The sequence below is a fragment of the Ammospiza nelsoni genome, chromosome 8 (assembly GCF_027579445.1).
Source record: "Ammospiza nelsoni isolate bAmmNel1 chromosome 8, bAmmNel1.pri, whole genome shotgun sequence".
Lineage (NCBI taxonomy): Eukaryota > Metazoa > Chordata > Aves > Passeriformes > Passerellidae > Ammospiza > Ammospiza nelsoni.
This window is the reverse complement of record NC_080640.1, coordinates 5133444-5155826: the sequence shown is the minus strand read 5'-3', so window position 1 is coordinate 5155826 and position 22383 is coordinate 5133444. Positions and strand designations below refer to the sequence as shown.

General features: G+C 39.5%; 1 protein-coding gene and 1 long non-coding RNA gene across 2 annotated transcripts in view; both read left to right on the top strand.

Annotated features, from left to right (window-relative positions):
* Positions 1 to 13501, top strand: part of WDR11 (WD repeat domain 11) — a 39369-nt gene extending 25868 nt beyond the window's left edge. The window contains exons 19-29 of the mRNA XM_059477317.1: positions 1422 to 1593; positions 3966 to 4074; positions 4808 to 4870; positions 5819 to 5884; positions 6574 to 6742; positions 6979 to 7074; positions 7430 to 7595; positions 8425 to 8522; positions 9874 to 10019; positions 10788 to 10870; positions 11400 to 13501. Of these exons, the coding sequence (XP_059333300.1) occupies positions 1422 to 1593; positions 3966 to 4074; positions 4808 to 4870; positions 5819 to 5884; positions 6574 to 6742; positions 6979 to 7074; positions 7430 to 7595; positions 8425 to 8522; positions 9874 to 10019; positions 10788 to 10870; positions 11400 to 11554 (1323 nt within the window). The 3' untranslated portion in view covers positions 11555 to 13501. The remainder of the gene's footprint in view (positions 1 to 1421; positions 1594 to 3965; positions 4075 to 4807; positions 4871 to 5818; positions 5885 to 6573; positions 6743 to 6978; positions 7075 to 7429; positions 7596 to 8424; positions 8523 to 9873; positions 10020 to 10787; positions 10871 to 11399) is intronic.
* Positions 13502 to 16722: 3221 nt separating this feature from the next.
* LOC132075909 (uncharacterized) lies at positions 16723 to 21046 on the top strand. Its single transcript, XR_009418854.1, has 2 exons — positions 16723 to 16859; positions 20752 to 21046. It is a non-coding gene; the product is annotated as an uncharacterized LOC132075909 (long non-coding RNA).
* Positions 21047 to 22383: the final 1337 nt, after the last annotated feature.

Sequence of the window (22383 nt, the reverse complement as noted above, 5' to 3'; positions counted from 1 at the left end):
ATGTCTGAGATCCTCTTTGTCATCCTTTTGTGATGGTTTTGAGGCAGACCTTGAAAATCTAAGTATTTTTCAATACCTTGAAAATGTAAGGGGGAGTCCCCAGTCTGAGACTTTAATCTGTGGACAGGAGATTGCTTTCACTGCAGGTTTTCTGTGTATGGTCAATAGATTTAATTTGTTAGGGAATACCAGAAAGCCAGACACCTGTTCATTAACACTCTCTAGTTTCTCTTCTTACTCAGAAACTCTCTAGTTATGTTCACAAACCCTCTGGGGTTTGCTTTAGGTCTCTCAGGGGATTATAGTACCATGGGGAAGGAAATATAATTGAACTGTTTTACCTTAGCCCCTGGATAAGTTCAGGGTATCAGGGTATGAAAGAGAAATTTTAGTTTTTTTCCTGTTTCCTTTGTAATGAGCACCAACTCCAAACTCAGACCCTTAGTTAGTGCAATATGAAACTCCACTGATGATAAGAATGAGCAGCAGATTTGAACAACTACTGGGAATTACATAAGTTGAGTAGGATATTACCCAATGAGTCTCACCTTGAAGCACATTTGAATGGTTTTGATGCCACAAGATACTGTAACTGTTCCCTCTTTTTTTCTAGGATAAAGGAGTTTCCTACATGAAAGCATTTAAAATTAAATTCTCATTTTCAGTCAAAAGTCTTTCAGAATATCTGTAGTCATATTTTATAGTCTCAGTTTTATTATACATCTAATCCTGTCCTGTTAGAAAAGATAACAGAAAGGCAGCTGTACACTTGTGGTGGTGTTCACAGGGGTCCCAGGACCAGGGAAGAGATGGGAATCCTGACTCCATGTTTCAGAAGGCTGATTTACTATTTTATTATATATATTATATTAAAAGAAGATTATAGATTAAAACTATACTAAAAGAATAGAAGAAAGGGTTTCATCAGAAGGCTTGAAAGGAATAGGAAAAAAATGGAATGATAAAAGAATCTTGTGACTGACCAGAGAGTCCAAGACAGCTGGGCTGTGATTGGCCATTAATTAGAAACAACCACATGAGACCAATCCCAGATGCACCTGTTGCATTCCACAGCAGCAGATAATCATTGGTTACATTTTGTTCCTGAGGCCTCTGAGCTTCTCAGGAGGAAAATCCTAGCAAAAGGATTTTTCATAAAAGGTGTCTGTGACATACACTATGCTCAAAAGGATTTTTTCCCAGCCCTAAATTAGGAAATAGTATTGTTCCAGGGCAACCATGTGACCTACTCCAAGGTTTCTAAATTCCCTGCTCTCCAGAAAAGACCATTATTGAAATGATTTATGGCTAACTTCACTTTTGATGGTGAATTTTGTGCTGTGCCTCCTGGGTGTGTGATACAGCCTCACAATGGGTGATGGAGAAGATGCTAAAAATAAAAAGCACCTGAACTTTTGCAGGTACAAATGGTGAGCAGTTTAAGGAGTGGCAGAAACGTGAATTTCCGGCTCCTGGACGTGGACTGGTGCACGTCAGACAAAGTGGTGCTGGCATCTGATGATGGATGCATCCGAGTGCTGGACTTGTCCATGAAGCCCTCGTGTTTCAGGATGGATGAGCAGGATTTGATAGGTAGGTCTTGTCTTCCTTGCTGTCCACTTTTGTTTCTTTGTTGAACAGGGGCTTGTCACACGTGGAGTTATTGGTGCCTTTCTACTGCTTTTCATGGCTACAGGTCATTTTTTAATGCTTAGGTCGTATGTGTGGAAACCCAGAGCACCAGAAATATTTCTCTGTCTGCTCTGGGGTGTCCTGACCCCCAGGGGAGCACTGACTTTGACCCTCATTCACGGAGAAAGTTTCCTAGACTTCTAGGATTCAATTCCTTCAATCCACAAAAGTGTGCAATAAATTATAGAGAGTAATGTAGGTGTATCACTTGGTGAGGAATTGAGGTTTTGGGATTTTTAGTATGTTGTGGATGGAAGCAAGATGGAGGGCACAGGGTTTTGTCCTGAGTTTCTTCTTCATGCTTCCTCTTCCTTCTTCTTCTTGGTTTTGTAATTGGGCAGAAAAGTCCTCACTGTGGGCTCTGTGGGTTCAGTTATTGGGTTAAAAAGGGAAAATAATCCAGGTGTCAGTCCTTAATTGGACAGTTTAGTCTGAAAAGACGTTGGAACAAGAGATTGTTGGCCATTTTGTGCCTTCTAATGAAAAGCTGCTGAACTCACAGTAGTGAGACTATTTTAGTAATAAGAAATAATAAACACCTGAGTCCCAGCATGAACTATTGTCTCAAGTGCCTTCAATACAAACCCAGAAAAATCCAATAATATGCATGGGTTTTTGAATACAAGTTTAATATCCCAAATAGCACATACTTTTTAATATCTTAATTTAAATATAAATGAAGAAAATAAGAGCTTTTTGTACAGATATCTAGCAAATTGACTTAAAAAGCATTGGCACATCAATTAGGTATCAGTACCTGCATCACTGATACTCATTACATGATTTAGAAACATTTGTTGATGGGTAAAATGTATTTCCTGATTTTTGTTTCAGGTGTCTGTAGATTGATTCATTGCTCTTCAAACTGACCTTTAAAATAGCAATATTAGTGCTCTTTGCCTTTTTAGCCATATGTCTAAGAAGGGAGTTGAAATATTTAACTAGTTAACTAAACTACATTTTTTTGTATTTATTATTACTGGTGTTCCAAATAACTCTTCTTGTTGTTGCCTTTTGAGTCAATCCTACCTTTACTCATAAAACTTCCCTAAGTAATTTCCTTAAAACCAGTAGATTCTAAGACATCTGCAATAAACTGTGATGTGGGGAGCTGTGGTGTGGGTTTGTTTGATGAAACATGTAATTTATCACAGCCATTTTTGCTACCAAAGGAGTTTTCTGCAATATTAAGTTCTAAAGATGAATGTAAAGGCAAGCACACAGAAATGAGGCTGTGCCAGCTGTAAGGCTGCTGTGATTGAGCTGTCCTTCTGTGCTAATGTTTTAATTACCAAATCACATTTACAAGAGTCCTGCAACACTCAGTGCACACGAAGCACAGGGAGCTGTGAATGTTTAATGATGGAGCTGATTTTGGTGCTTGTTTTACTGCTCAGTCACTGGGTAGCATTTGCTGCCTGTCATCACACCTTGTACTGGATACACTTCCTGACTTCTACACTTGTGTGACAGCACTGATGGATCATTTTTATCTTATTCAACTTCCCACCATTCTTTGCAGATGATAGGGTTTAATCCTTGTATTATACTGTATATTGCACTGATGGATCATTTGTATCTCATTAAACTTCCCACCATCCTTTCCAGATGATGGGGTTTAATCCTTGTATTGTGCTGTAAGAATTAGGGGGACAAAGCAAAACTAAATATGCTTTAGGATATATTTGGTATAGCTTTACTTGCTTTGTGTACCATGTAGCAATAATCATTGCACACAGCTCTGCCAAAGCCAGTAAAATGCATTCCAGGAGTCTATGGCTAAACCCACTGTGGAATATCCTGAAATTCTCATTTGACCATGGTTGATAACCCTGTATCCTCTATGAAATGTTTTTGTTGAGTGTAGTGATAAGCTTTTATGTCTAGCAGCCTCTGCTGGGTGTGTGGAAAGACTTTTTTGTATGATTTTCCTGGTGCTTGCAAACAAGCTGGGACATTTTCTGTGATACATTTTCTGGAAGTACATTTTTGGATGTATACATTTTCTGGTGCCCATTTTCTCGTGGGATATTTTCTGTGATACATTTTCTGGTGGTACATTTTCTGTGATACACTTTCTGGTGCCCATTTTCTGATGCCCATTTTCTGTGATACATTTTCTTGTGCCCATTTTCTGGTGAGATATTTTCTGTGGTGCATTTTCTGTAATACATTTTCTGTGCTATATTTTCTGCAGGCACATTTTCTGATCAATGAACACAGCATTATTGCACATGACTCCCTGGACAATGAATCTTTTCCTTTTGTTTCAGAACCTGTCTGGTGTCCCTACCTGCTTGTTCCAAGGGCTTCATTAGCTTTAAAAGCATTCCTGCTGCATCAACCCTGGGATGAGAAATATTCTCTAGATATCATGGACATGTAAGAAGAAATATAGATCTATATAAAACATATTATTATTTTTTAAAGCCTATATCTTTTATTAGTCTTTCTGTGCAAATAACTGTTGGATGTATAAGTTTCCTCACTCTTGGGGACAGTCAAAATTATAATTAGTTCACTGTTTATTATTGAAAGTAATATAGGTAAGGCTCTAAGGTCAGGTATTTCTTCTGGCTTTCAGTAGCACTTGGCTGTTAAAAACTGCAGTCTGCTTTCAGTCCTGGCAATATTTTTATGGCATTGTATTACTTTTGAGAAAAACTGTGTTCTCTTTGTTCTAGAAGTTAATGCAGCCATCAGAGTTGTTCCTAAAGTGTAAATGAAAGTGATATTCTGATATCCTCATAGACCTGTCTGTACTCCTGGGGAGCCACATCCACATCACCAGAGGAGCACATTTCTGTGTCCTGGACTGTGCTCATGGTCATTGCCATTTTTATTCATTTTATGATTAATGAAAAAAAGAAAAATGGGAAAAGAAAGACTGGCATTTACTCTGAGACTCAATGGAAGCAAACCAAATCTTTCACTGCTATTTTGGAACTCATAACTGGATAAAGAATCCTGCATGAATGGCTTACCCAAAGAATGTGAAACATTGTTAATGTGTAACAATTGTTAACCTGTGTTTTTCTCCTACAAGTAGTGCTCTTTTCAGGTAATTCTGTCCTTTTTGTAACACAGGAAACCTCTATTTTTTTTTTTATTCCAGTGATTATCCAGAGAATGAAAATATTAAAAGCCTTCTTCAAGAGCAGTTGAATTCATTGTCCAAGTAAGATTTTTTCTATTATTACTTGTGTGAGCTATGGAATTCTGAGAAGGCAAAATATCTGAAGTTTGTGGCAATTCACAGTTAATGAAGAAAGAATTCTCTTCTCTAAAGATGTGCCTGAGTAATGACAGGTTTTATTTTTAAAAAAGGATTTTTAATGTAAATTTTATTTAATTTTTAACTTGGTGCTTTAAAGGTACTGATAGGGTCAGTACATGATTTGCAAGTGACCTGTGAGCATTTGGAATATTTTAAGCAGTGCTTCTCAGGGGTTTAGGGGTTCTTTATGCTGATCCAGACTGCATTGCACACTGCTACCTAAATACTCCAAGGTTTGTTTGTGAGGAAAAAAAGATGATTCCAAAAATCCTTTGCTGAAGATATAATTCCAGAGTTATGTTGATTCACATTGCTCTATTTACAGAGAAAACAGATTTTGACATTCCACTTAAACCTTGAAAATTATAGTTAAAGCTAATAAATATACAATAAATTGTCCATTTTCCTTTTTCCTTTCATTTAGTAGGATGGCAAAGGTAACAGCCTGTTTTTATCCAGTCTGAAACACCTGTGGAAAGGCTAAATTCCTGCATGTGCATCCCTTCTGCTGTGACTCTACATAGCTGCAAGGTTATTCGTAGCTGAATTAATGTTGTAATTAGTAGAATTACTGCAGACTAATTGGCAGCTTTGCATACACCCTGGTGGTGATTCCCTATATTGCAAGGATAAAGAGTTCCTGATGAACTCCCTGCATTTACCCCTGGAGATCAGCTATATTTCAAATTATATATCATTCCTGTTGCAGTTGTTTTAACAGATGCATTTTTTCATTTCAGAAAAGAAATTCTGTATTTTTGGGGTTGATCTTTTCAGTTTGTATGTGATGGATCCAACCAAACAAAAAGTCCTGCCCAGCATTTTACAGTTGAACTTTCTCTTTTGCAGTGACATAAAGAAACTTCTGCTTGATCCAGATTTTACTCTCCTGCAGAGATGTCTCCTGGTTGCCAGGTAGAAGAGATTCAGATGAATACAGGAAATGTTTGCTAGGAAAATCTTGATGCTATTAATGCACAGGAATGAGCTGAGGTTTAGGAACTCTCCCAGTTGTCCTTAGCACAGTCCCTAAACTACTTTGTTACTCATTGAGTAGAGTGGGTTTAGGACCAAAATGGAAATTTTACCTCACTGACACAGTTTTATTTGCTTGTTGGATACAAGGAAATTCCCTCAGTCTTGGTGGCACTTTTATAACTGCAGCTCTGGCAGCCACATTACATTTTGTTGATCATGCCCCAAAATTTCATTTAGAACTTCACAACAGCTCTGTACAAACAGGGCAGGGCCTGGGGTTTATTTCAAGTGTCATTGTTCTGTGTGGTTCCTCTGCATAAACTGAGCTAATTTTAGTCTGTCTGTGCTCAGAGATGGTTTTCAAACTTTCAACTTGTGGTTGAAAGAGGATATCAGTGACTTAAGTGCAAAATAATAATAAATATCAATTTCCACGTATTTCTGTACTAAATATTTCTGGGGTTTAATTGCTGTTGTAATGAATATCATTCCATAATCCTCTCTCACAGTTTGTCCCACTGATAAAGCAAAGTATTTGTGTTATCCACAGGAATGCACAGTCCTTGAGAAAATGAAATATATCATATTTTTATGTGATTATGATGTCCTGCTTTGTATCTTCTCAGACTGTATGGGGATGAATCTGAGCTGCACTTCTGGACTATTGCTGCCCACTATTTGCACAGCTTATGCCAGGAAAAGCCTGCCAAACCAGACACAGCTGTCCTCCAGGAGCAGCTGGGTAATCCTCTGGATATATGCTATGATGTGCTCTGTGAAAATTCTTACTTCCAGGTATGTCAAAGAGTTCAAAACCAAATTTAAAGGAATGTCATCAGTACAATAAACACTCAGCTCCCTGTACATATTTCACTTTTATTAGGAACATACCAGTCTGGGTTAAAACATTCCTTGTACTTAAAAATAGAGGCTGGTCCAAAAACTGGCAAGATATGTAAATATCTTTTAAAAGCCTGGTTTTATTTCTTATGGTAGGCTTACATTTAAAATATTTTTCCTTCTTTGTCCAGAAATTCCAGCTGGAAAGGGTAAATCTCCAGGAAGTGAAGAGATCAACATATGATCATACCAGGAAATGTGCTGATCAACTTCTTCTCTTGGGCCAGGTTTGTGGGTAATATTTGAATTTTTTATTCTTCTTCCCTGTCTGTTTTGTGTACTTAGCCTATTCAAGGAAAGCTTTTTCTAACTTTATTTTTTATTTCCTACTTATATGAACTCAGTACAGAGTTTTTGCATTCTTATGTTGAATTCATGACGAATTTTCAATGCTGTTCTTACTGACAATGTCCTATTAAAGTAGAATCTTAGTCATTAATAGACAGCGAGATATTTTTGTAGCCTGTTTTAGAATAACTTCCATTGTTATTTGTTCCATGTCTTAAAAAGGGTAAAAATAGAAAGGCTTTTAAACAAAATTAATATATTGTGGTCAAAATTGTATTTTTTTTCTCTTGCCAGACTGACAGAGCAGTGCAACTGCTGCTGGAAACCAGTTCAGAGAATGCACATTATTACTGTGATTCACTCAAAGCTTGCCTGGTCACAACTGTCACCTCATCAGGGCCATCTCAAAGCACCATTAAACTGGTAGCAACCAACATGATAGCCAATGGAAAGCTTGCAGGTAAAATATCTTTCTCTTTGCTTGTAAAGTGATAATTCTCATTATTTTTAAGGATGCCAGTGAAATAGGAGTGAATCCTGCTGTGATGGATGTACTCTAGTAGACACTACACAGAGTAGTTAACACAAAAATGATCAGTAACTGAGTTATAAAATCCAGCTTGTCTTGATTTATTTTCACTGGAAAAGTCACTTCTGGAGTAAATCTTTTAGCAGTTGTTGGCACAAAAAGAAGCTGAGAACATAATATGTATTTTCCACTTTTCTAATTAAAGGATTAACTAAAATTCGGTGTTCCTATTACAAAATGTGAAATATGGATTTAGTCTCCTTTTCAGTTCAGAACTTTTTTCATAATATGTGTTTTCTTACAAGTACAGGTTAATTTTGCTCAATGCAAGAGCTGAAACATAACTACTTCAGTTATAACCATACAGCTGAAATACTCAAACATGCTGAGAAAGTTAAAAGTGTGTACTTGCCTGGAAAAAACTACTTTCCACTCTGTAGACTGTTAATAATTGCCCTGTGGACAACATTAAATTAAAATAAAGAACTACCCATGAAATCTGTTTATTTAATTTACAAAGATCATTATGTCTCCATGATAAGAAATCCTGTGAACCCCTAAATTTGTGTTCAGAACAAAGATCAATGAGAGCTTTGTGTGGCCTCTGTAGCCCAGAGCGAAGATGCAATAACTGGCACCCAGGTTATATGGAGAGCAGCCTCAACATCTTCATGTGCTGAGGGTGTGGGGATCCTTTTCCACACCCAGCAGCCCTTTTTCCCTGGATTGTTTCCTGAGAGGAGTGCCTGTTTCTTTGCAGAGGGGGTGCAGCTGCTGTGTCTCATTGACAAGGCTGCAGACGCCTGTCGCTACCTGCAGACCTACGGCGAGTGGAACCGAGCAGCCTGGCTGGCCAAGGTGAGAATTCCTCACTCCCCAGGCTGACAGCACCAACCACCTGCTCAGCATCTGTGCTTAGGAAGGCTGAGCTGGGTGCTGGAGTTCCCTGAATCACTGAAACATCAATTAGAAATACCATACAGCTATGAGAAGCCAAGCCATTCAATCAGGACTGGCAGATTGTTCAGCATTCTGACCACACAGGTCTGCTGTCATTGTCCACATTACAGGACTGGGGCCTAAAAAAGGCTTGGAATATTCAGTTTCCTAATTTTTCAGCAGTTTGGGAGGGTCCACATAGCTGCAGCAGTATAAACTGATAATAAACTACAAAACCCCACTCCTGGATGTGGATAATTAACTGAGCAGTGACTTCGTGCTGAGCTCTGTGCAGTGTGTGAGCTGATTTCACAACTACCACCACCCACATAAACTGGCATCACCTTCTGTTACAGCAAATTACAGCAAAACTACCCAGGCACAGCATTAATTCTCCACATTATAAATGGGCAGGAATTAGTAAATATTTTTCAGCATCTCTTAAGTAAAGTTTCTGTTTTGTTTCCTGAAGAAAGAATGGAAAAGTTAGTACTTATATTTTCTAAGTGAAATTCTGCTTTTCAGAAAAATTAAGATTTTTTTTTAAGTCTTCAGTAAAGTAACTTCTTGATTTAGAAAAAGTTTAGAACAGCTTGGGGTAAAAATTATGTTAATCACAGGTAAAAATGCAGCAACCTGTTGAAAGTGAAGGGAGACGATCCATCTTGTTGTTAATCAGCATCGACTCCGATTTATTGATCAAATCAGTCACCCTTTATAATAGTGTTAATTAACTTCATGCATATTGCAAAATCCGAGCTCACGATAGGTTACAGAGAAAATTCTAACCCCTCCTTTTGTTTACAATACCCGTGGTTGTTTATTGAAACCAAAATTAGTGTTCTCACTGTGATATGAAAAGTTCTCAAAACCTTCATATCTGTTCCCAGAGCAGCCAAGGACTGTTATGAGAAGACTGTCTGAGAATCCTGCTGTTTATAGAAAAGGTGCCTGAGAACCTAGTTATTTACAGAATCAAGCCTGGGAAATGCTGCTCCACAGCTACCCCTTACTTTCCCATCAGCTGTATACCTTCATGGCCTCTTTCTTTAAGCCATGCTTGAACCAGGCTCTCCACAGCAACCCAAGTGACGTATTTTATACCGAGATGTCTCTGATTTTCCTTAATGCCCTGTTAACTCAAGCAATATGCTTTTTATGAAATACTGATGTTTTCAGATGCTTTTGCTTCTGCCCAGGGTGCTGCCTGAGGGGAATGCAGCGGGGTGAGGGTGTGTGGCAGCTGCCTGAGGCTCTGCTGTGTCCCCAGGTGCGCCTGAGCTCGGAGGAGTGCGCGGACGTGCTGCGCCGCTGGGTCGATCACCTCTGCTCCCCGCAGGTCAACCAGAAATCCAAGGCCATTCTGGTCCTCTTGTCTCTTGGCTGCTTCACAAAAGTTGCAGAGATGTTACACAGGTAAAGGTGGAGCAGCACAACCTGTGCTTTCTCTTGTCCACACTTATTTCTGATATCTGTTTCTATTTTCACATGTGTTGGACTAAGCCCTTTTCTGACCCAGAGATGGGGCAGCTGACAGGAGTTTTTACAAACTTTTATTCCATTTTCAGTCTCATGTGAAGGGTGAGACAATACAGACAATAGTTATAATTCAGGTTATCACAATCAGAAGCCAACTATTTCCTAATTACAATACATTAAAAGCATTTCTTATATTTCTCTAAAGTATATAATCTTATTTACAAAACCATCCTTTAAAACTTGTTCCTAGTTCCATTTCTCTCGTAACAATATCTGTCCCATTCCATAGCATTTCTAAGTCAGTATTTCTTATCTCAGAGTTTACATACAAATACATACTGTGTGAAGTTTCTGTCAAACTTTGAGAATTCTCTACAAATCCATTTCCCACAAGCATGTTAGTCTTTAATTAGTTTTAACCTGTGGGCTCTGACTGGCATTTCATTTTACTGCAGGCTTTCAGATTGTCAGCTCCCATGGACCCAGCAGCAATGATTTATAGTCTCTATGATTTTTTCTGAGTAACTTCAGCCCTGATCTTTCAGGAAAATTTATAGCAAGTGTCAGTTCATGAGTGCAAGGAGGAAGGGGAGATATAAAAGAGTTTTGGAAAGCCTCTCTGCAAATGTTTTGGTGTGATGTCCTGGAATACTTTTCTGGTTTGTATCCTAACAAATTATTCTCTTTTTTTTTTCCATTTTACAGTATGAGGTACTTTGACAGAGCAGCTTTATTTGTAGAAGCTTGTCTGAAGTATGGGGCATTTGAAGTTAATGATGATACAAATATCCTTTTTCTGAAATCCTGTCTTTGATTGCTAAATCTTCACATCTGACCTGGTGTTCTGGGAAGCTGAGCAGTTGCACAAACTTTTGTGTTATATACTATAAATAATAATGCATATGTAAATAATACCTATGGAGTCATCAGCCTGTAAATAAAAAATGCCACTAATAAGTCATGTAGATATGCTCAAGTCTGATTAATGAAAAAATCTTTATGTCATTAAGATTTCTGTTGCAATTTATGCCTTTGTATCATGGTAGGTACGTAAGCATATCTGAAATCTGTCTGGTTTAGTTTGCAGCATTCTGCCTGTTGCTTTATAAATACTAATATGAGTTCAAAAGGAGAATTTAAAGCAACTTTTTTTTTTCTTACTTGTGCTGAAAAATAATGGATTAGCACAATGGGTAGCAATGTTCAGCATTTTCACCTTGGGAGAGGTAAGGAGTAAGAAGGGGAAAAAAAGGGATTCTGAATTTTTTTTTTTGTTTTGCTATTAATTTGTATTTTCCTTAATGCCTCATTTACATAAATTGATCCATGCTGTGTATGCAGATTATGCCAGAAGCTTGAAGCTCCTGGGCTTTAAGGAGGGAGCTGCTCTCTTTGCCTCAAAAGCAGGAGAAAGTGGGAAGGAGCTTCTGAGTGAACTCAAGCAGCCAAAGGAGGAGGTGACACAGGAGTGAGAGTTCTGTGGTTCAGAGGTTGTCTGGCAGACTGGGATTCCACTGGGTGAAAATTCACTTTTCTCTTGAATCACTGTCATAGCTGATCTGTGGGATTGGAGCAAATACTGTTAAATGTGTTGGAAGTCAGGATTAAGAGCTGTGATGTTGCTTTTTGTTAAATTTGTCTGCACTTTCACAGGAGGGGAAAGAAGCTTATGATAAAGTTATACAATAATATTTCCACTTTTTCAGTTGGAGCAGGAACCAAATTTGAAGATGTGCTGAAAGGCTTCCATACCTGTGTCAAAGTCTGGTCCATTTACTTCTAAAAATCAAATCTTAATAAAACTTCAATACTGTTGTATTTATATGTAAAAATGATTTAGTCTGTACTGTAAAAATATAAATATATTTAAAAATAAATAGAGATCACAAAGCACACAGTTCTTTCCTGGAACATCATGGCTTTTTCACTCCAATTTCTTGTTAAAAATTACTGTTATTTTAAATCAATTCACTGTATTGTCATTTCCATAACTGCCTGGCATGGAATCTTTAACAGGTTCACTTACAAATGTTGCTCTCCTGACATTCCAGAAATCCATAGAACATCACTTTTTCCAGTTAAGGGAGTGTTATATTCCATTTTATTTTCAAGTGTGCACTCCCTGCACACCCTGGGGGCTGAATTCTGCCTGTCCAAGGGTGGGAGAAGGTTTTCCCTCCAGAGCAGCAGGGTCAGGGCACTGCTGGTGCTGTCCCCAGTCTCTGTTGAGTTATTGAATGTCTGATTAACAAAAGGTGAAAACAGCATTGTGCAAAGCCCAAACAGTGGCTTTTTCACGAGATACTGCTCTTGCTAACATACCTGATGGTCCACATACACAGGGAGGCCACCAAAAACCTCTATTGTGATTTTTTGCCAGTATTTCAGTACTTGTTTGTGTTATTGTTTCTAATGTCAGATGTCTCTTTTCTGTGTATTACTGATGAGGAATTTCACAGCTGAGGAGTGGCTGCTGATGGTACACTGCCCTTGCAAACTGAAGACTGTGGCATTAGGCTAAAAGCCTAAATTCTTCTTGTTCCCAGCTTGTTGGAGCTACTGAAGTTGAGTTTGTTGTCTTGGAAAGAATCCTGTAAAATGTCTCTCATTTGTGCTGTCTCCTTGCAGTAACAGTGCATTGGATTCTCCTTTTGTTCAAGGATTTGTGGGTATGTGTTCAGAACTCCCATCAACCCTGGGACATCTCCAGCTCCAAAAAACTTTTGGTTCAAGTCTTAAATAACATTTCTGTTAAAATTGGAAAGGGTAGATTGTTCAAGTCTTTTTGAATACAAACTGAAAAAGGGAGTTTCATTATTCTGAGCAGAAATGTAGGAGTTAAACTGCAATGTGTTGTATTTGTTCTTGCCACATCTTACATAAATTACCTTAAAATACCTTTTGTTCAGTGTATTGTGAACTGTGCTTATGTTGTTGCTTTAGCTTGGGAAAATGAGTATACAAGGAAATTTGCCTTAAGTGTTATGTGAGCAACAGAATTAATCAAAAATAGCTGTAATTAGCAGTGGTTTAAATTCTGGCTCACAGTGACTGCTACAGCTCTGCTCCATCTCCTGCTTTTGTGGCAACCCTGGTGGACAAGACTCACACAGAGTTGTGAGCACACCCAAACTTGTTCTTTGACAGCCCTTGAAGCTGTCAAATTTAACTCAGTGGGTCTCTGAGATAAATCAACTTCAGTACACACTTGGATTTATAACTCTGATGGTTAAAAAAACAAAAACAACAACATATTGCAAAGGCCTTTTAATACTGAATGTTTCTATAAACTTTTAAGTGTACAGGTTGCAGGATACTTTGTGGCATTCCCAACTGGAACCTTCCTGAGGAAAATAGAGTGTAATAGTGATTGAAAAGTTTATTTAGATAATATTGCAGTCTCATTACAATAATAAAAATATTTTTAAAATCTCTGTATGTCTTGATTTAATACAAACCCATCATTGGAATTGAGTGCTGCTTGTGCAACTGTTGTCATTTTGCCTTCTGGACAGGAACAATGCTCAGGGCTGCTTTAATAGAGGAAGTGATTATCCTTTGTGCATCTGAGTCACATTTTCCATATTAGTTCTAATGAAACATTGTGTTTGAGCAGAATTCATTCCCAGGCTTTAGCAGCAAACACAAAATGTGTATGGGTTAAATTAGAGCAGGACACGGTCTGCACATCCTGAGTTTTGCAAAGCACAGAAAGAAGTGATGAAAGAAACCTCCTCCCTTTCTGTTCTCACAGCCTAGAAAGTGAACTGAATGAATTTTTTAAATAAATACGATTTTAACTCCTTTAAACCCCTTTGAGAATTCCTTCCTCAAAGCCCTGTGAATACTGCAAGCAGCCACAGAATTTTATAATCTGTATTTTCCTAGTTTTGCATTTTGAAACTTCTGTCAGCAGTGAAGCCATAACTCTGGAACCTGTGTTTGACCATCCTTAGCAATAAGGAAATGGTAAAATTGTGTTTGCAGGTCAATACACAGAGATTCTGTATAACATACAGAGATTCTTTGTACATTTGTCTTCAACACCAGCCTTGTATTAATTAACTGGGATGTTGGATTAGCAGAGTATTCCCTAACTGCTGAAAGACTTTTGCAAAAGACAGAACCTTTGCAAATAAGGAATTTTTTGGGCATTGAGGTTGTCTAGATGAGGAACTTCTAATTGGAGAAAATCTTTCAGCACAACTAGTGCTGGTTCCCCCTCTCATTGTTTTATAGGAAGAATTTTGGCGTTCCATGATCAAAAACAAAAAAACCAAAAAAAGCTCAAAATTGAGTCTGCAGGGCTGCATGAATTGTCTTCAGTTCAGTGAAGCATCTGAAATTTGTACATCTCTGGGGCTCAGTCAGTCCCACAGGCATTTCTGTCCCCATCTGTGTGCTCACATTCCACTGCTGCTTGTACAACCTGAGGGAAGCTCACGGTGAATGTTGTCATGGGACTCTCCTGGCACAGCTGAATTTTAAAAATGGGCTTATTTCTTTCCAGTTCCTGATGGGATCCTTCAAAAAAGTCCAAATTATTTCAGTTCTATGGGAATGGATTTATTTATTCTGTCAGTGAAAAGTCTAGAAAATGTTCTTTCAGCTTGGCTTCAGTAAAGGCAGGCCCTAATTAGAGTTTTAATTGGATCATGATGTGCTTCACAATAAAGGCAGCTTGTAAATTAAACATTGACCAACAGTGTCTAAAATTGCCTAACTTGGGTCAATTTCTGAAGTACTTCTCAAAAAATTCAGTTTAATGGTGTGTGGGTGTGTTTATATACAGACATATACCTAGAATAGATTCAGAGGGAATAATTAGGGAAAACGACAACACAAAATACTTGATTGCAGTGTCAAAATTATTAGTACTATATTGCAAATTATTTATCATTTGCTTTCATTAAAATGCAGTCTGCCAGTTTAGAGACACTGCAGCCAGAGAGAGGCATTTATTATACATCAAGAAACCTGGCTCAGAGTGTTGATGTTGAGTGTCTGAGCAAATAATCTGAGAGATCATTTTTGGTGCAGCTGACTCTGGAGACAGAAAATGAGGACAGTCACAGACTCTTTCATAGGAAATGGGTTTGGTTTGGACGATCACTTGCTGCCCAAAATTGTATTCTAAAAGTTCAACTAAAAATGTAATTGCTGGGGAGAACGAGAAAAATAATAACTTACAAAAGAGTAGAGCTTGGGGTTTTTTTATAATTATTTATTACTTTCTTAGAGTAATTCATCACAACTTTGATGTTTATGTGAACCATTCATTAATAAATTCAGGGTAAAAAAACTGATACCCACAGATCCAAGCAGTGACATAAAATCCTTTAATGAGGCTGATACTGACCCACTGATATTTTTGAGTTTGGAATTCTCATAGTAAATTGCTCAGGTTCTACTTAAACACTGAAGATAAGGAAATGGAAAGATAAGAATGAGGAAAAATAAGGATGGGGAAGGAGTGTTTAAAAGGATTCTGTAGGAATGAGAGAATTGCAAAACAAAACCAGGAGGTGGATGCTGCTGATGTGTTTGCAGACACTCAAGGCAAAAGCATTTTGCTTGGAAGTGGCAGCTTTAATACAGGAGTATTCACAGAGGGGCTCAGCAGAGCTGTGCTCTCACCTCTCCAAAGGCTGCAGTACTGAAAGATTGAATTGCAAAGTCAATATCTGTTCATTTCCCAAGCTGATTCAAATTCTTTTCCAACTCCACACCCCCTTGCCCGAGTTAGGGCTGTGTTGTCATTGCTTTGTGGAGTTACCTCACAGGCAAAGTGCATCTTGTCCACTCCTGGTGATTCCAGGGGAAAAGAAACACCCTAAAAACATAAAATTAATTTTTTCAGATGCAGATTGGTGGATTTGGACTCATTGAAGTTCTGTTCTGTGGAAGGACAATACAAACTTTATTTGCAGATCTGAATCCTGCCTTCCCTAAGGATGGGCAGAGCTTGGCAGAATATGGAGTCAGAATTTACTGCCCACATGCAAAGTGCTTTCCTTCCTCTCATATTTTAATCAGAAGACAACATCCAGCTCTTGAAACGTGCATAGTTTCTAACAAATATTTATTACGTGTGGTGAATTAAGCCCTCCTAACAAAGTGCATCCTCACAACTTAACTGATAATTTAAGTGATTTCTTGCAAATTTTAACAGTAACATAACTGAATAAATACAGCCTGTTCTATAGAATTGATTATCAGAAGGCTCCCAAGCTCCTGTAACAGGGAACTCTGCCTTATTCTCTTGCCTCCTCAGCCCAGCTGAACAAATTAGGCTGTAATGAGTTGGGTGTGGAACCACCAATTAAAAAGGGAAGTACTGGAAAGGGTAAAATTTAACATCCAGGTGGAAATGGTAGGCACACTTTGAGGGATTAGAGCTGGCACCTCATCCATCTGCTTCCATCTGCTCTGGCAGAACAAAACCAGAAAACATGCAAATGTAGCTGAAATAGAGCATCTAGGATTTACTTGTTAAAGTTGGGGTTTTTTCTAATAAATTCTAGAATTTCTTTGTGTTTATTTTGCTCTTAGTGTGGCTTTTGGTTGTTTGCTTGGTTGTTTTTTTGGGCGGTTTTTTGGGGGGGTTTTTGTGGTTTTTGTTTGTTTGGTTTGGTGTTTGTTTTGTTTTTTGTTTTTTTATTTTTTGTCTTGAGATTTAGAATGGCTTTCTGACTTGGTTGTAACAATTTGGAAGAAAAGGAAAAGCGTGGATCCCCAAAGGAGGGGAGCAGCCCATCTAAAATGCAGCCACTGAAGGTAAGTGGCAAGTTGATTTCAGTCTTGAAAATCTTAGAGCAGCAATTAGGTGATACTAAGTTTATTTCTATGCTATTCATTGAAGCTGTTGGTCCTCTTTCATGGATTAAACTTTCCCCTCTCCACTTTCTTGTCTTCTCCTCCTCCCCTGCAAAAGTGCAGCACCAAAGGAGGAATTTGGGTGGTGGGGAGGGAGCAGCTCGTGGGCAGGGAAAGCCAAAGCTCCTGTCAGACCAAACTCCATGCGGTGAAGGCAAGGCTGTGAAATCCTTTCCAGTGTGACTTTCTTGGCCCAGCTTTAAGGTTTTCTATCTGGAAATCAGATCCCCAAGTTGAAAATGCTTTTATTGTCCATGTCATTGTCACTGCTGCTTCATTTCACGAGGAGTGGCTGCAGGTCAGGAGGGTTCCCCTGGCAAGCTCTGCTGCAGTGGCTGCTGTCCAGGGCTTTATTGAGTGATTGTGTTATCCACTGGGCAAAACAGATGCCAACAGGTGCTTTTTTAAAAATGCAGTTATTGCTTTTCACCCTGGTGTAGCAGGAGATGATAGAGTTATATTAGACTTGTCTGGCTTTTATTTCACTTGCTGTAACTAATAAAAAAGCTACAGGCAACAAATTTAAGTTGCAAAAAAGGTTATCTTTCTTTTTCTTTCTTTTTTTTTAAACTGGTTTCATATTTATGGCCCTACTGAGCAATATTTTTTCCCCCTGCGTTTGGAATCCAACCACAGGCTCATGAATAATGGGGTAATTTGTTGACCCTTTGGAAATGCTTTTTTTCCAGCATTGTTTGTGAACTTTTATACACACACCTCTTTTTACCATCTTGGTTTCTGTCTCAAGTAACTCTTTATATAAAAGGTGGGTTCATTTGATGTTTTATGCAGTGTGCAGGACCAGCTATTTCAGAAAGTTTTAAGCTTCTCCAGAGCTCTGTATCTCTTGTCTGGACTTACTGTGTAATTCTTTTGTGTGGCTTCAGCTCCAGCATTTGTTTTGCTAGGAAAAACCAGCCAGGTTGCTGCTGCAGATGTAATTTCTTCAAGACCAGCTTTTGCTCTTACCTTCCTGGCTCCTAAATGAACTTTTTCCTCAGTGGTTTGGTCACCAACCACTTTTCTTTTGAGGAGAAAATTGCCTTGGGAACAGGAGGACATTTATTAAAGCAATGGATCTAATGTCTGAAAGGTAGCTGGGGATCCCTACAAGAAAAACCAAAATAAAATTTTAAAAATGCCAACAAACACAAAAGAAACCCCTCGGCAAAAAGAACCAAAACACCAAAAATCAACCAAACAACCAACCAAAAAAACAAACACAAACTCCTCCCCTCAAATATCTAACTCTTTTCTTTCCTGCCATGTTCTATTTCAATAATTTCTTGCATCTGGAATTTTAACTGGTACCTACAGTAATGGCAATACTGGATCTCAGTCTCTGGTTGTTGGCATACAATCCCTCCCCAGAGCAGCTGAATGACTTGGAGTACTTGTTGGATTGTTTGGAGTGCTTGTTTCTTAATTGCTGACAGCACAGAAATTTCATTTCCACAATCTGAAGATTGATTTTCAAATTGTCAGCATTTATTTTTTTGCTTTTTCTATGTTGCACAACTAAATAGGAACTGGCACATGCAAAATACTGTACAAACCCCATGCTTCCTACATTTGGGAAAAGAAGCCAGGCATAGCCATTTATCCAAGCTGGGAAAAACATGGAGCATTTTCTTTCTCCCTTCCCTCTAGAAAATTAGTTCTTAAATCCTTATCAAGCCAAGGAGCCTTTTCTTTCTGGCTGTTTCTTCCAGTTCTGCTCTGTGGTTTACCTCAGCATCTGCTTTCTTTTTCCACTGGAGAGTTAAGCCTGGCTTTGATTAAAAGGCAGCTGAAAGGCAGATTAATGCAAGGGAAAGCAGCCTGGCTAATATGGAAAGAGAGCAGGGAGGGAATTTGTCAGACATCACCTGGATGTGATGTTTTCTGGTAGCAGCTCTTTCTCCCAGTAGGGCTAAGCCAATGTGGAGGGAGTTTATTCTTATTTTATGCCACAACCTTCTCATCAAAAAGCCAAGGCACATTCTTTGAACTGAACTGAAATCATCTGTTTATCCTTTTTGACTGCTTTGCAGGCAAATTCCTTGGCCACAGGATTATTTGCAAAGCACATTTTTTCTCTTTCCCATTCCTCCACATTTTCATGTTTGATCAACTTTTGAAATGTTTGCGTTTCTGTGAGACTCCTGCGCTTTCAGATAACCTCTTAAATAATTCAGGGACATAATTCCCAGGAAGGATGAGGGAGCTGGGCAGGGGCTCAGCTGGAGAAAAGGGGGATCAGGGGGGACCTTGTGGCTCTGCACAGCTCCTGCCAGGAGGGGACAGACAGACAGGCTCTGCTCCAGGGAACAGGAGGAGAGGGAATGGCCCCAAGTTACACCAGGGCACGTTCAGGTTGGATATTAGGAAAGATTTCCTCTCTGAAGGAGTGGTTAAGCACTGGAACAGGCTCCTCAGTGAAGTGGTGGAGTCGCCATCCCTGAAAGTGCTCAAAAACCAAGTGGATGTGGCACCTGGGGACAATCTGGACTGGTGGGCATGGTGGTATTAAGTCAAAAGTGGACTTGTTAATCTTGGATGTGTTTTCCAACTTATTTAATTTATTACCATTGTTCCTATTATTTTATTACAATTATTATCACTATTATCATTATCATTTTAGCATTAATATAATTATCATTATTTTGCCCCTTGCTGTGCTCAATACACTGCCACGACCACTTTCCCTTTTCAGCTTAAATTTTCCCTACTCCTAAAACTCCTGCCCCATCCCCGTGGAGGTTAAACACCTCACCACAGCAGCTTAAATACAGAATTATTTCCCTGAATTCCTGGGAGTTCGCAGCTGCTGCAGGAGAGGGCAGCAGAGATCAGCGAATGGAGAGGGTTGGAACAGCCTCAGCCAGAGGGACCGGGGTTTTCTTTCCCTGTTTTCAGTCCTGGAGGATTGGCAGCTCCCCGGTACCACCGAGCAGGAATGAGCTCAGATATGGATTTGAGCATCAGCTATAAATAGCTACAGGGAAGGAAAGGAGGGCACTGAGAGTGTCCAGTTTTCCTATAAAAGCAGGAGCTCAGGTCATCATTAAACACAAAGTCGCACCTCACTTGAAATCTGTTCTGATTTGGCAAAAAGGAAATGCTTGGCAAGGCATTAATGGGTGTGATTTAAAGCTTTATGTTGCACCTAATGCTGGAAAGGTGGGGTTTGCTTCAGAAGTTGGTGTGGTCAAGTCTGGTTCAGTTTATTTCTGTGCTGATGATGTCTCAGGTTTGGCTTTTCTCTGTTTCCCATTCTGTGCTGCTTTAGTGTGTGGGTCTGGGCTCACATGAGGGGATGGTGAGCTCTGTGCACAGAGCAGGGAGACAAAACAATTCCTGCTCCAGCTGGGCACCAAGGACAAATGACCCAAATCTCAGCCCAGGAGCACAAACCCCGTGGGCTGCAGAGAGAAAAACAAGCAGGGTGGGACTGCAGGGGCTAAAGCTGGAATGGAACAATGAACTGCAAGGTGCAAATGGAGCAGAACTGATCCAAGTGAGACCCCCCCTTTTGGGCTCCAAGAGTCACTGTCATCTTTGGGGAAGTGCCAAAATGAGCAGGACAGAGAAAACCTTAATTTTGTACATCTCAGAAAAGTCTGTAATTGGGAATAGCAGAGGAACACCAGCAGGAGATTTTTAGATTTCAGCACTTCATGCACCATGAGTTAGGAATTGTGTGATTCCAGTTTTAACCACCTCATATTGCTGACATTTGTCCCAAATCCATTTCAAGGTTCAGTTTGTTGCTGCTAATTTTCTTTTTAACCCACTGGTTTCTTACTTACAGGAGGAACTGCCTTTCTGCTGGCAAACCTCCCCCATCCTTTTCCTCTTCCAGTCTCTGGTGGATGAAAACATGTTTTCACAGAGAAATGACTGAACACTGCAAGGCTCAGCTCCCTCCAAAATCTTCCCTCCTTTTCACATCTCTGCAGGATTCCATCCTTGCCAGCTCCTCTCCCAGTTCCAGGCTGCTTACGTGTGCAGCTTTTGAAGACAGCTCTCCTGTCAGTGTCAGAGGCTTTTATGGCACTAATTACCTCAGGATGAATACTTTGTTGGGATTAAAGGTTTCAATTAATGTCCTTTTGGGTTTTATTTGGTTTCGTTGGGTTTTTCTTCAAGTTCCTGTGCGCTGCTGTTTAATTTCATCTTCCAAACCTTTAATTATTTAAAGTTTTGCCCTTTTTCCTTTGACTAATGTGTTAACAGGTTCCCTGTGGGAGTCCAGCTCAGGATTCAGTAATAAAACCAAGTGAAGAGTTAATTACCTGGGCTCTGTCCCATCCTATTGTCTGCCCTCTGACTTAACAGCTGAAATCCCTAAAATGACAGAGCTGGTGGGAGCAGTGGCATTCACATGAGGTGAATAATCTCCAAGAGAGCTTTTCAAATTCACTGGGAGGCATCTTCAGGATGTAACTGAGCAGGGCTTTCTCTGAAGCCAATTGTGCTCCAGCTGAGGGTCTGCCCAAAGATCCCTTGTGCACCACGCCTTCCCTAAACTCATTCAAGTTATTCAAAGAGAACCAAATGACAGTGAATCTACAAAAATTAAGAAAAAAAAATCAGCAAAGTGAAGTCATATTTGTTTTGAAAGTTTGTAGAAAAGGGTTGGATTCTTTTCTGTAATGTTGGCAGGCTCTGATTCAGCTCTGGCAGTAATTATTCAGAGGAGAGATGGATTCTGTATGAGAGAGAAAGAGAGAAAATACACATAATTCCCAGGGAGTCTTGCCAGTCTGTGCAATTATACTGATTTCTGACATCTCTGGACAGTGGGAGAGGATAAAAATGAGGTTCATATTTGACACACATGAATTTCTGGGGTGGAAAAGCCAGCCTGTCTCCCAAGGTGCCACATAATCCCATGTCTGCCCCTCTGGTTCTGGTCAGGCAGGATATCAGCTCTCAGATGCCCTCCCCAGATTTGGAGTCTCATTTAAAATCACAATTTCTGCTAAAAACCCGTGTGCTGCCTCTCCAGATGGCCTGGTTTCATCCATCCTGAGGTGGAGCTGAGGCTTTTTCTGCTGCCCAAAGCAGCTCTGGCCCCTGGGCAGGGTGATCCCAGCAGCATCTTCCACTTCTGGGGCACCCAGCTCCCAAATTTCTGCTCCCACCTGGTGTCACACAGTGGATGTGCCCCTGCCCCTTGCTCTGCCATCCCCCTGCTTACACATTTAATCTCTGCCCACTGTTCTGGTTCTGATCCTTCCAGTGTTGTCTGGCTCAGCTGTGGCTAAAAAATACACAAAATTCACCAAAGTTTTGTGGCATATAAGCAGCAGAATGATTTTTTTTTTTTTTTTTTTTTTTTTTTTGGTAAAAACTTTTGAATATATGGATCAGTGGGGCCTGGGGGGTTGTTTGGTGCATATGGTTTTGAATCAGGGTCAGATTTGCTGTTCAGGGATTA